Source organism: Lethenteron reissneri, chromosome 26 (genome assembly GCF_015708825.2).
Source record: "Lethenteron reissneri isolate LAM-NWPU_2019-01 chromosome 26, ASM1570882v1, whole genome shotgun sequence".
Classification (NCBI taxonomy): Eukaryota; Metazoa; Chordata; class Hyperoartia; order Petromyzontiformes; family Petromyzontidae; genus Lethenteron; species Lethenteron reissneri.
The window spans coordinates 18,644,664-18,656,550 of NC_083804.1; the positions used below are offsets into that span (position 1 = coordinate 18,644,664).

General features: G+C 45.4%; 1 protein-coding gene across 2 annotated transcripts in view; it reads right to left on the bottom strand.

Moving 5' to 3' along the window:
* Positions 1-9,787, bottom strand: part of LOC133347777 (macrophage colony-stimulating factor 1 receptor 1-like) — a 34,653-nt gene extending 24,866 nt beyond the window's left edge. The window contains exons 1-6 of one of the 2 annotated variants that reach the window (XM_061560374.1): positions 9,679-9,787; positions 8,790-8,917; positions 6,705-6,840; positions 5,126-5,262; positions 4,107-4,269; positions 324-486 (exon numbers count right to left, since the gene is read on the bottom strand). In XM_061560374.1, the coding sequence (XP_061416358.1) occupies positions 324-486; positions 4,107-4,269; positions 5,126-5,262; positions 6,705-6,840; positions 8,790-8,917; positions 9,679-9,787 (836 nt within the window). The remainder of the gene's footprint in view (positions 1-323; positions 487-4,106; positions 4,270-5,125; positions 5,263-6,704; positions 6,841-8,789; positions 8,918-9,678) is intronic. The other variant, XM_061560375.1, reaches the window with a different exon arrangement.
* Positions 9,788-11,887: the final 2,100 nt, after the last annotated feature.

The following is an 11,887-nucleotide window of genomic DNA, read 5'->3' on the forward strand; positions in this document are numbered from 1 at the left end:
ATCTCCCAACAGAGGAGTAGCAGCCTCTAATCCGCAATGAGAATATGAACATTCCACGTGGTTAATCGCAGTAGTCTCCTGTTCCTGGAGGAACCCCAAGAGGGGGGTTCAGTCTGGCTCTGCCAGTCACCACCATTACCACCATTTTCACAATCATCGTTATCACCATCATCACCAGTGCCATAATCATCACTAGCACCATCATTGTCATCGCCAACATGTTGATGAAGATTAATGCAAAAGTTGTAGCGCTGATGTAGATGATTCTAATGCAAGTCACATGGGGGTGACGCAGACAGGTGTGGCAGTCGTGGTTAGGTTACCCATCCCCGCAATCCTCGCTCAGTGTCCGGTTCATGTGCCTCCAAGCACAGGCCGTGGGAGCTGGGTACGCGTCCATCTGCACCGCCAGGGAGACGTCCTCTCCAGGCGCCACCTCCGTCTTGTGGTCTTGACCCAATTGCGACAGTCTCAGAAAGCCTTTCTCTGAAAACGCCACCAGATGCCACAGCAGCAGCATCCCGCTCAAGTTTAATAAGTTTCAAGTGTTAAGTTTAGTTTGTTGAACCAGGTGAGAACCCAAGAGACAAGGATTGGTTCATTTGTGAGAAGAACCTGGGTCACCAAAATTGTAATTTATTAACTAATAATAAAATCATTCTAGACTTGAAGTTTTCGTGACTGCAAGGATCCATACTCTTTGGTTCTTTCGGTAAAGTCACATAGGTAGAGAAAATACTTTAGCAATTGTTTTCTCTGTTGGTGTCCCCGCCTGATGACGAACGCTTGTGTTGCGCCAGAAACGTCGTGTTTTGTTTAATTTTATTTACTCTACCTCCGTGACTTTACCGAAAGAACCAAAGAGTGATACTAAAATTGCCTGGGGAGGGGCTTTGGTTTGAATTGTTACACTTATAATATGACTGACAGTAACACCTTAACGTGATATTTCGTAACAAAACAAATGTGCATTGATTACAATGTAAATAAGTGTTTTGACCGGCAATGTGGTGGTTGAACACAGTACAGATGAGACAAGAGTGTCAGTGTGGTGACGGAGCGAGCCTATAACCACCGTCCTCGACTTACGAACACAATTAGCTTCAAGAGACACGTTATTAAGTCAAACGAGGTCGTAAGAACAATTGATTGTATTTAAATGCCCAAACGGTCAGTGTTTATGAAATGTGTTACGGATCAACAAAAAAGGGAAGCATTTTAAAACTAATAAATAAGAAGAAACATTGTAGATTTGCATGTAACACTAAAAATAACTGTATTATATAAAAGACATGAAGACAGACACACACGGGGCACACACTGACGACAAAGATCCCCCGTGTAGCCTGAACAGGCTGTTGGGGCAAGTGCTGTTAGCGAGCAACGTCTATCAAGGCCGGCACGGCACACGAGGGTGTGGGTGGCCAGCAACACGCCCGGCCGCCTTTGTCTCCCCAGTGGCGATGTTTACACACCGCACAAGGTAGTCATTTGAGGCTGAGTCAACCTAGGGGAGGCCCAGGATCCATTCAGATAATCGTAACTGGTGTTGGTCTTGAGCGGGAATCAAACTCGGGTCGCCAGGTTCGTAGCAGGGTGTGCTAACTATTGTACTACCGCTCCCCCCACATACGCACACACACACTCACTTTCACACACACAAGACAAAGATCCCCCATATAGCCTTAACAGACTGTAGGAGCAAGTGCTGTTTGCGAGCACCTATGAAGGCCGGTACGACACACGAGGGGGTGGGTGGGAAGCACCACGCCCGGCCGCCTTTGTCTCCCCATTGGTGAAATTGACGCACCACACCAGGTACTCATTTGAGGCTCAGTCGACCTAGGGTGATTCCTAGGTCCAGTTCAGATAATCGTTACTGGGTGTTGGCCGTCAGCGGAAATCGAACTTGGGTCACCAGGTTCGTAGCGCAGCGTAGCGCTAACCGCTCCACCACCGCTCCCCACACACACAGACGCTGGTTTGTATTCCAGGGTGTTCGTAAGTCGGTGATCGTAAATCGAGGACTGTCTGGATACATAATATAAATCCTGCAGGGGGCGTGGGTTAACCACGCCAATGCTGGAACTACACAGGGGACATTTGGTGAGGGGTCAGGCACGTGAGCGGGAGAAGAGACGTTAGAGGATGAGGCGCGGGAGAGGGAGAGAGGAGAAACAACCACCACGTTGGAGCAGAACCGCGTGGTGGTCGTTCTGAAAACGATGCCTCCACCAATGGCTGCAACCACTCACCAGTTGAGCCGTTAAACCGAGCAAACACGGGGAATGCTGCTACAGTTGCTGAAGGACTGCACTCACATTCAAGGAGTCAGTCACTCCAAAGAATAAGAAATTGCTGGCGAGGCCAAGTCTAGCTACTCCACTGCAAGTGCGTGAGCTTAGTCAGCGACTGTGTGGCCAAACAGCATGACATTGACCGAGACTCCCAGGATCAGCATGGACTGAGTACGGGCCAAGACAAAGGATCGGGAGCGAGGCCGAACGTCCTCTGAGTCCTCCTCAGGGGCCATCTCGAAGACAACGAGGGACCTCATGAAAGCAATCTCTGCGACACTGATCCTGCAGCAGACTACGTCATTAGATCATTAAGACGGGACAATAAAGGAAAAGTCTGTTTAACACGTCGGCTTTCGCGACCCATATCCATAAGAGGGTTTTTTTCGGTTAGATCTCGTAAATAACACGTTCCTTCGGAGTGGGCAGGTAGGAACTTCGATTTAAAGTTTTCGTGACTGCAGGGATTCATCTTCTTGGTTCTTTCGGTAAAGTCACGTAGAAGTGAAGTAATAAAATAATAAAAATTAAACATAATAAAATAATAAAAATTAAACATAATAAAATAATTCTTACGACGTTTCGGCCACAATGCAAGCAGCCATCCTCAGGTGAAAACCAGGTCTGTCGAGGCGACAGCGTCTGAATGAAACAGCACACGTGCTTGGAGCATATATATAAGCTGGGTTGGAAGGGGGGGGGAAAGGGGCGCCTTTCCCCCCCCCCCCTTCCATTATTTTAATTATTTTATTACTTTCCTTCTACGTGACTTTACCGAAAGAACCAAGAAGAAGGTAAGAATTTGGTTGGACAGCGCATTCGTGCACGACAGAAAGCTAGCGGTCACGTGACGCACTTCAACAAATCCGGGAGCGTACATGTTTGGGAGGGGCTATGCACGACAGACAAATAATCCCTGGTGGGCAGTGTGCAACTGTTGTTCCTACCTGTACTAATGTGTCGTTAAACCCACCACCACCACAAGACACAGCCAGTTAGTAAGGTTTGCCACGTAAACAAAACATACCAATTCGTTACTAGTTCAGCACACCGGTGTGTTGGAGAGTTAACCCACAACATTTACAATTAGAATAATTACAACCAGCCTCATCAGGCGACAGCCAGAGTTGTGGAGAAATTCTCCTGATTCGGTTTTAAATCGAGGGTGTGTCGTCACTTGTAAGGTGCGAAGACTAGGGGGGGATGGTTAATTAATTGGGTTATTAACAGTTACGCAACATACGCAATGTATGTACATAACGGATGCACATTATGCATGCACATGTACATCATAATACGCTTCCATAAGCGTATTATGATAATTGACTTGAAAGCGTATTATCAAAGAATACCCTGTTTAACTGCATGCCTATTCATACGTCGATGGCGATTAACTGTGAGCAGCCAATAACAGGTAGTGCGATTTTTCTCACCCAAAAACGGCAGAACGTACATACATAATGTCCAGGCATAATGCGCATACGTGATGTACATACATTATGTATGTTGATGCATTACCCCCCCCCCCACCCCACTGGTCTTCGTGGTAGCGATAGAACAATGATGAGGGGGTGTTTGACTATTAGTGAGTTTATGAATGGAAGGAATCAGTGAGTGCTGGATCATCAATTGGATACCACTACTCTGGATGCACATAGGAACCTGCTTCAATCTTACATTGTTGGCCCAATTAGAAAAAAACGGTGGTGCTGAGCTCAGTGCTCAGATGTGGCCATCACAAGCTCGCCGAGCAACCGTTCCTTGGGAGTGCCATTTGGTGCATTGGCCATGACTGGCACTGCGCATTACCCAGGACTGTGAGCGTTGCTCCAAACTGGGCTTTGCCCAAGTGGCTTGATGCGATGCAGGTGAAGTTGCCAGCCTGTCTCAGCTCAGTCTGCGCAGCCGAGACACGCAGCGTCTTGATGGCGTCCGTTGTATCGACATCGGAAGAATTGGTGTGGACAAAGAGCTGCACACACACACAAAACACATTTTCTCAAATTACAATTGTGTTTTTGGTGGAATGTCATGAAATGTATTCATTCAGAACTCTTGCAAAGCAGTGCATCAACATGTGTCTTTTAGAATGGCCTGCGGAAACAGATATTACAGAAATACTACCAAAATGCCTTACAATAAAAAATATTTGTATTTATATACACTTCCCACATGCCCTGCTATGGAAACAGTCAAACTAATATTCGTTAAATTCTCTGGACTGAAATTTTGTAGTATTAAGTCACAGACAATTTTGCTTTGTCTATTTGTGCCGATTTTATTGGGCAAGCTAAACTCACAAACCCAGATTCATACCCAGTTAGCATTGGCGACGCATTGAACTTACCCCTGAGCCACAAAGCCACCTCCTGAAACTTTTGAAATTCATTACAATTTACTTTTACAAAATTAATTAGGTATGTATAATTTAGTTTCATTGTATATCGTGATAAACTTGTATAATGGATAGTAGATTAATTAGGTCTTATGTAATTCTTCAGGCCAAACCACTTGAGCCCATTCTCTGACACGACAACGTGAAATGTTGCCACTTGTATAATCTTGATACTATTGTGGGACTCGTATCTTTAGCTATTTAAAACATCCAAAATAAAAGTGGCTGGGTAGTTTAGGGTCACAGCAACGAATCACTGAGAGCCTGTGTTTGAATTCAGGTTTTCAGTCGTCTGTGATTAAAGCAGCTTCCTAAGCATCGTGATAGAGCTTGCTAATTATGACATGATGCCCGCAGAACAAATGTTACATATTTTGCGAAAGTCCAAACTTACAATTTTTTTAAACAATGTATATGAAAAAAAAACTCTTACCGCAGAGTTTGAAATGTTCCATTCGACATTAAATTTCATGTCTACATTGCGGCCAATGCACTCAGCCCAGAAGCGCTCCCCAACCAAGCGGAAAGGAGAGTTGAGTTTCACGAAGACCTTGGGAGCATGGCGAGGCACTGGACATACAACAAACACCACCATCAACATCACCAACCACAGGATCACCAATGAGAATAGGTTTTCCCCTTTTATTTCTGGCAACAAAACAGGTGTTAAGATGAACTTGCGTGACGATGCTCCTGGCAATGCATTGTCATGGGAGCTGGAAGTTAGATTCAAACCCGGCGCCTCTGTACAAAATAATAAGGCTACCCATCATCAGACCTCTTTTGCCAGTAGTAATTATTATATAATAGGGGGTTCCCCTTTCTGGCAGTAAAACGGTTGTGTTAAGATGTTAAAACACCAAACTGAAACCTTTTTACAAGGAATCATGTCTGCATTAACCACATATACTGAAAATGCAAACGAAAAAACATGCTCTGACAGTATGTGCATTGTCTTTGAAAGCTGTCTCTGGCGTGGACCAATTCGTTTCAAAGACAATGCATATATTATCAGAGTATATATTTTTTTTCATTCCGACCACAAGTATTGTGGTTACTGCAGACATGATTCCTTGCTAAAGGTTTCAGTTTGGTGTTTTAACATCTTAACACCTGTTTCGTTGCCAGAAAAAAGGGGAAAAACCCTTCTCATATTTTGGTACTGGCAAAGGAAGTCCCGTGAAGGATCACCAATATTAAAAACTTTAACTTCGGTGTAATCTGTAGTCGTTACCCAGTTTAGACTCTTTGCTGATGACAAATATTACAGTTTTGGCAACATTAATAGAGAGGAAGTTACAACCAATCCAAGATGAGACCGTGTCAAGTTAAGGTGGGAGAGTAGACAGTGAAGTTGTGTAGATGCAATGGTGATATCGAACTTGGTGTTGGCTTTGAAGTGATGGTTGACATTTAAACTGGAAATGCTATTGCCTAGAAAGAGGAGCTATAACGTCGGGAGGAATTTAGAGGGTACGAGCGGAACCAAGAGAGAAGTGCACCAGCGATGTCTACATAGTTAAGGATACGCTGAAAGAATGGAGGGGGCTATGAAATCAGACGAAGGAAAGTACATGGATTAAAGAATATACGCATGGTGAGGAAATGCTTTTTAATGTTAAAATGTGGGCCTGGGCAAAACATGTCGCTAGAAGGGCTGACGGTATAATGATGGAGTGACAGCCAAGGGAGGAAATGTGCCCAACCAGGGAGAGGGAGATACTATATCAGCGCATGTGCAGGTGCCATGTGGATTGTTACTTTCAGGATAATCAAATATAGTCATGGCTTAGTGAGATCTACATTCAGCAGTGGACTGCTCATGGCAGATGATATTGTCGTGGTTTTTTCTCAGTTCCCCGATTGGGCCGTTGTGAGGCCCTGAGAGAGATGCTCTCAATGGTCAGACACGAACCCAGCATCTTTTCAGTTCTGGTTCAGAGCTCTAACACTGCCATTGTGAGGCCACAGAGGCTGAGGGACACTTCATCTTATTGTTGATCGCATCTCACCTCTGTAGATGTCCAGTCGAATTGGCTTAGAGGTCTTTGTTCTCCCACCAAATTCTGCCGTGCAGACATACCAGCCACTGTCGTTTGGAGTTACATTACGGAGCGTAAAACCATCGCTGTCCGTTGGAATGTAGCTCTGCATACACGCACAGAAACAAAAATCATCTATGCAGCGAGTTGTGAGCAAGCCTAATGAATGAAGGGGTCCATGTACTCGCCAGGCCCATGGCTGGCTACCTGACTGTGTATCCACCCCCAGTGCTGATGTCTGCACACAGCAGCAACTCACGACTGAGTTAACCTGGGCGACGGGTATAGTTAAGATATAATTGCAACCAGATGTCTAGGTTGTAGTGCAGTTCACGAAATTGTACCACTGCTCCATATGATGCATGGATTGTCTTGCCTCTCATGGTTTTATTTGACCTCGCAATAATACCATATAACGTTATCGTCTGTCTCTTCTATTGCTCCAAGAGGGTTTTTGGCCGTCGTAAAGCCACCCTACCCACCACTACCATTTCTGCGCACTCTCAACCACATCCACAACCCCCACCATTACACATTCAAGCTGCCTCACTCAAATCAACTTGTCTTTAGCTCAACCCCTGACGCCTGTATGCTTGGAGTTTACATGTTCTCCCCGTAGTCGTGTAGGATTTTCTCCAGGTCCTCTGGTTTTTTCCCCTCCACGTTTAGAAACACAAGTTTAGAGTATTTGGATATTATATCTTTCCACGTGATAAGCCCCTTCGTTGAGCTATCATTTATGACCAGGTCGCTTCTGACAAAGAGCTGTATAGCTCAGTGGGCCTTACCTGCTAAAATAAAACATCGTTTAATTTCGAGTTGCCATGTCTCGTGGGGGAAAAAAAAGCAACACTGCCTGTAGAAATACACCCAGAACAAGTTCAAGCCCCTGTCTAGAGTAAGGAGTGGGACGAGAAAAGTAAAAGTACCTGGCCTAAATAAGAGGCGATGGAGCCTAAGGAGGAGGGGGTTTGGACCCAAAGAGGAGCGGTGCGTACTAAAGATGATGCCCAAATAAGTGACCTCCAATTAAAACATAGCTCCAAAACTATCACAAACCCGCAACTCTCAATTCTGAAAAGAAGTGCTTCAACCATGAACGTAAGGAAATTGAAGCATAGCATCAAACAGGTACAGCAGGCCGCCAACATGTAATGTCGCCAATGTGACCACAGGCCAACGAGTCTACCACTGGTGAGAATGCCACCGCAGTAAGACAGCACGTATGGGCCAAAGAACACATCCTAGTGGCGAAGGATCGCTGATAAGTCATGGCACAGACCCAGGAGGTTTGGGTTAACATCGGAAAATGGTCAAAATTGAACTAGAATTGTGCCCCCATCACAACCACTTGGTTATTTTAAACCACCTGGCATTGTCAATCCTTCTGTGAGCAGTGTAAACGTGAAATACTAATAAACTATTACACGTTATTAAGTCCTACATTTTGTCCGTATAATTTATAAATAGCATTTAAAAAATCGAATTGAGCGTATTGTCAATCATAAAGAATAATGGCCTTGTATTGTCGATTTCATATCTATTGAGTGTGGTAGAACGTTTCTCTTGCAGTGTGGGTTGACCCGTTTGTAACTCGACCAAGAGTCGGCAACCAAAAGAATAACAAGAGTCAATTTTTTTTCCAATTCGGTAAAAAAACAACCCCATAATATTTCAAGAGCCGCAATGCAGCCCGAGCCGCGTTTAGCTCCAGAGCCGTAGGCAGAAGTCGCAACCGGGTACCCGATACCCGTACCCTACCCGATACCCGGCTGCGACCTTGGTGCGGCCGGGTACGGTAAGGCCGTGAGTCACTGGTGAGTAACCGTTTGTCACTCATTTCGGGTAGGGTGCGGCCGGGTACGGGTACGGGTAAGGAATCAAAACCCGTTTGCGATCCTCTGGCCGTAGGTAGCCGACCCCCCGTGTAACTAGACAAATGTATGTTGATTCATCCTGCATGCTTTGCACTGGTTCTGGTGGTGGGAGTTACGATATACCCACTGGCATCATTCATGAGCCTCGACAGACACGCAGGCACGCTTACTGTCTCACCAATTCGTCACGCTTCTCCAATCTCAGACCAGTGTAGCCCGTGGAGTCACCGTCGATGAGACACGGTAATTTGACGTCGGTTGCTTCTGGTTCCAGCAGTCGTTTCAAATTCGTAGTAATTCTGCCCTCTGTGGTGCGTTGGAGAAGGATGCACTCGTTAACAACAAGATCAACAACCCGTTAAGATAAATATTTTAAGTTGGACTCTACATAGCAATTATGTAGCTGCAAACCACACGCAAAAATGCGAACAAAAAGCAATGACTGTGTCCTTGTGCATTACGCAAAAACGTGCATCGGTTCCTGGAGAACTACATTGTGGTCCCTTTTGTCCGATTATAGCAATTTTAATTAGTCCCTGCGGCAAACAAGATATTGGGAACCTCCTTAAAACGTCATGAAACTCAGCGAAGCTTTCTTGGGCAATAATGAAAACAGAATACAGCGCTCGGCAGTAAAGTACACTGCAAAGCAATGATATAATCATTATACAGGGTGCATCATAAATGTTCATCCCATGTTTACATTCCCAAGCCAATGGTAGGAATTCCACGTTTCTATGGTTTGGTCTATATTTTATTGATACCAAGGACATGATGGGATAATCTTTCACCCATTTACGTAAAGTATTTGCAACGGTATCTTGGGTGTTTTTATTAACAGTTGCTGAGCTCAGGAACCAATGCTCAATACACAAAGTAGCCAGCAACAAACAGCGAAATCTGAGTTTGAATAGATATGCACGCTACTGTGCATTGCGTATACATGTATATATCTACAAAATCATATATTGTGTAATGCTGTAGTGTCTTCACAATTCAGTTACCTTGACTAAACCCACACATCAGTAAACAACAACACAAAACAGACAACCTTTAGAGCTACTCACCCATAGCAGCCTGTGTCACGGCCAGAACGAGCCAGATCACCAGCACAGGATTCATAATGGACAAAATGCAGCATTCATCTGGAATTCTTGCTTCACTGGAATGGACCATAAGTGATATGATTTCCCCTTTGTCGTCCTAAACATATCCTGCCTTTTAGCCCCTCCCCGCATATCCCTCTTCCACCCAATCACCCAAACTGCCTTTGACCTTCTGTGCCCATTCCCCCTCCCCTCAGTCCCTAATTTCTGCTTTACCTCCCCCAACACAATTATCCGTACCCTCTCTATCCCCAAAACCCTCCGTCCACCATGCCATCTCACCCCTCCACCCGAACCCTCATCTTCCCTCTCAAAAACAAATTTAATATCAGTCAAGCTACAAAGACAAGTCAGTCTCTCCGTCAGATGGCGATACTTACTTGGAATCTTCAGCAGGATCATTCCTCACGCAGGGTTTCGGTGCTTTGTGAGCAGGTAAACGAAGCATTGATTGGTTCATTGATTGAAATAAATGTTCACCCTCACACAACTGCGGGTGCATTAACCATTAGTGGACGTGAAATATCCTCTGAGATAATGCGAAGAATAGCAGGGCATTGTGTGCCGGTGTCATGATCCAAATTTGCCAAATTCTCAGGAACGACTCGCAATTTAGTACCCCCACTACTGCAAACACCTGGCAGGACCCTCCTGAAGAAGGTCTTGAGACTCGGTGAGGCTTTCAAGGGTGAACAAGCGTAATCATAACACACACATCGAAGTGCAAGGCAAAGACACACATTACACATGGACGTAGTCTACGTATGTAATGTATAAGGAGAGCCTGAAAGAGATGGGATCTGGCAGAATTTCACACGCATATGTGTATCTGCATTTGTCGTCTGTGTCCATGTCCGTGTGTGAGTGTTGGCTACATGAATTACATCCACCAGGTGTGGAATAGACTCTGATTCCATTGGGATCTCTGCATTTTAACTATTGTATGTGTATATATATAATGTGATAATTGAATCATTCTCACATAGCCTGGTGTGGTGTGTAAACATCAGAAAATAGGCGTGGTGCTCACCACCTCAATTCGCTGTGCAGGACTTAATAGATGCTCGCTAACAGCACTCTCACCCAAAAAGCCCATAAGGCCATGGAGGGGATTTTGTCTGTTTCATGAAATGCGTGCGTCATCATAATTATCAGAAAGAAGCATTATCACCCTCTTAGTCAACAGCATCATTATCCATCTGGAGTTGACAGAATATTGTGCAGCTCATCGTGTTGTGGGGAGATGTGTCCCTGCCATCGTCATAGGAAGGCATCATTCTTCCATTCAGATCTGTCAGTAGAGATGAGTGTAAGGGGCTAAACGCTTCCTTGGTGGAACAGCCCGTCCGAAGAAGCTCAAACACAAAGATCCCCCGTTTCGCCTACTACATGCAGACTGTCGGGGCAAGTGTTGTGAGTGCCAATGAAAGGCCGGCATGGTGCACAATGGAGTAGGTGACCAACCTCACGTCCAGATTATTTTGTCTCCTCAGTGCTGATGTTTACACACCGCACCAGCCACTCATTTAAGGCTGAGTCGACCTAGGCAAGACCCATAACCAGTTCAAACATTCGCCACTGTTTATGGGCGAGAATTGAACTTGGGTCCCTGGGTTCGGAGCACACTGTGCTAACCGCTACAAAGACAAAGATCCCCCATATAGCCTTAACAGACTGTTGGGGCAAGTGCTCTGAGCGACCACCTATGAAGGCCAGCACAGCACACGAGGGGGTGGGTGGCCAGCACCACGCCCAACCGCCTTTGTTTCCCTCGTGGCGAAGTTTTTACATATCGCACCAGGTAACTCATTTGAAGCTGCGTTGACTTAGGGGAGAAACCAGGACCGGTTCAGATAATCGCCACTGGTATTGGTGCGCGTCGCGAGCTGGAATCGAACTCGGGTCGCCGGATTCGTAGCGCTGCGTGCTCACCGCTACACTGCCGCAAACACACCTACGTTGGTGTGAGTTTTTTTTTCTTGAATTAAAGATTGGAGTCTGATCGACTAACCATGGGCGGGTGTTGTGGATGATGTGGCAAGATTCACCTTGCCCCACCACTAAGCTCTGATTGGCTAAATGAATAAAATTGATCCATAATAGAGTTTTATCGGGGTTATATCTCGTAAATATAAAGGTGTCGTTAAACCCACCACCACCCGATACAGTC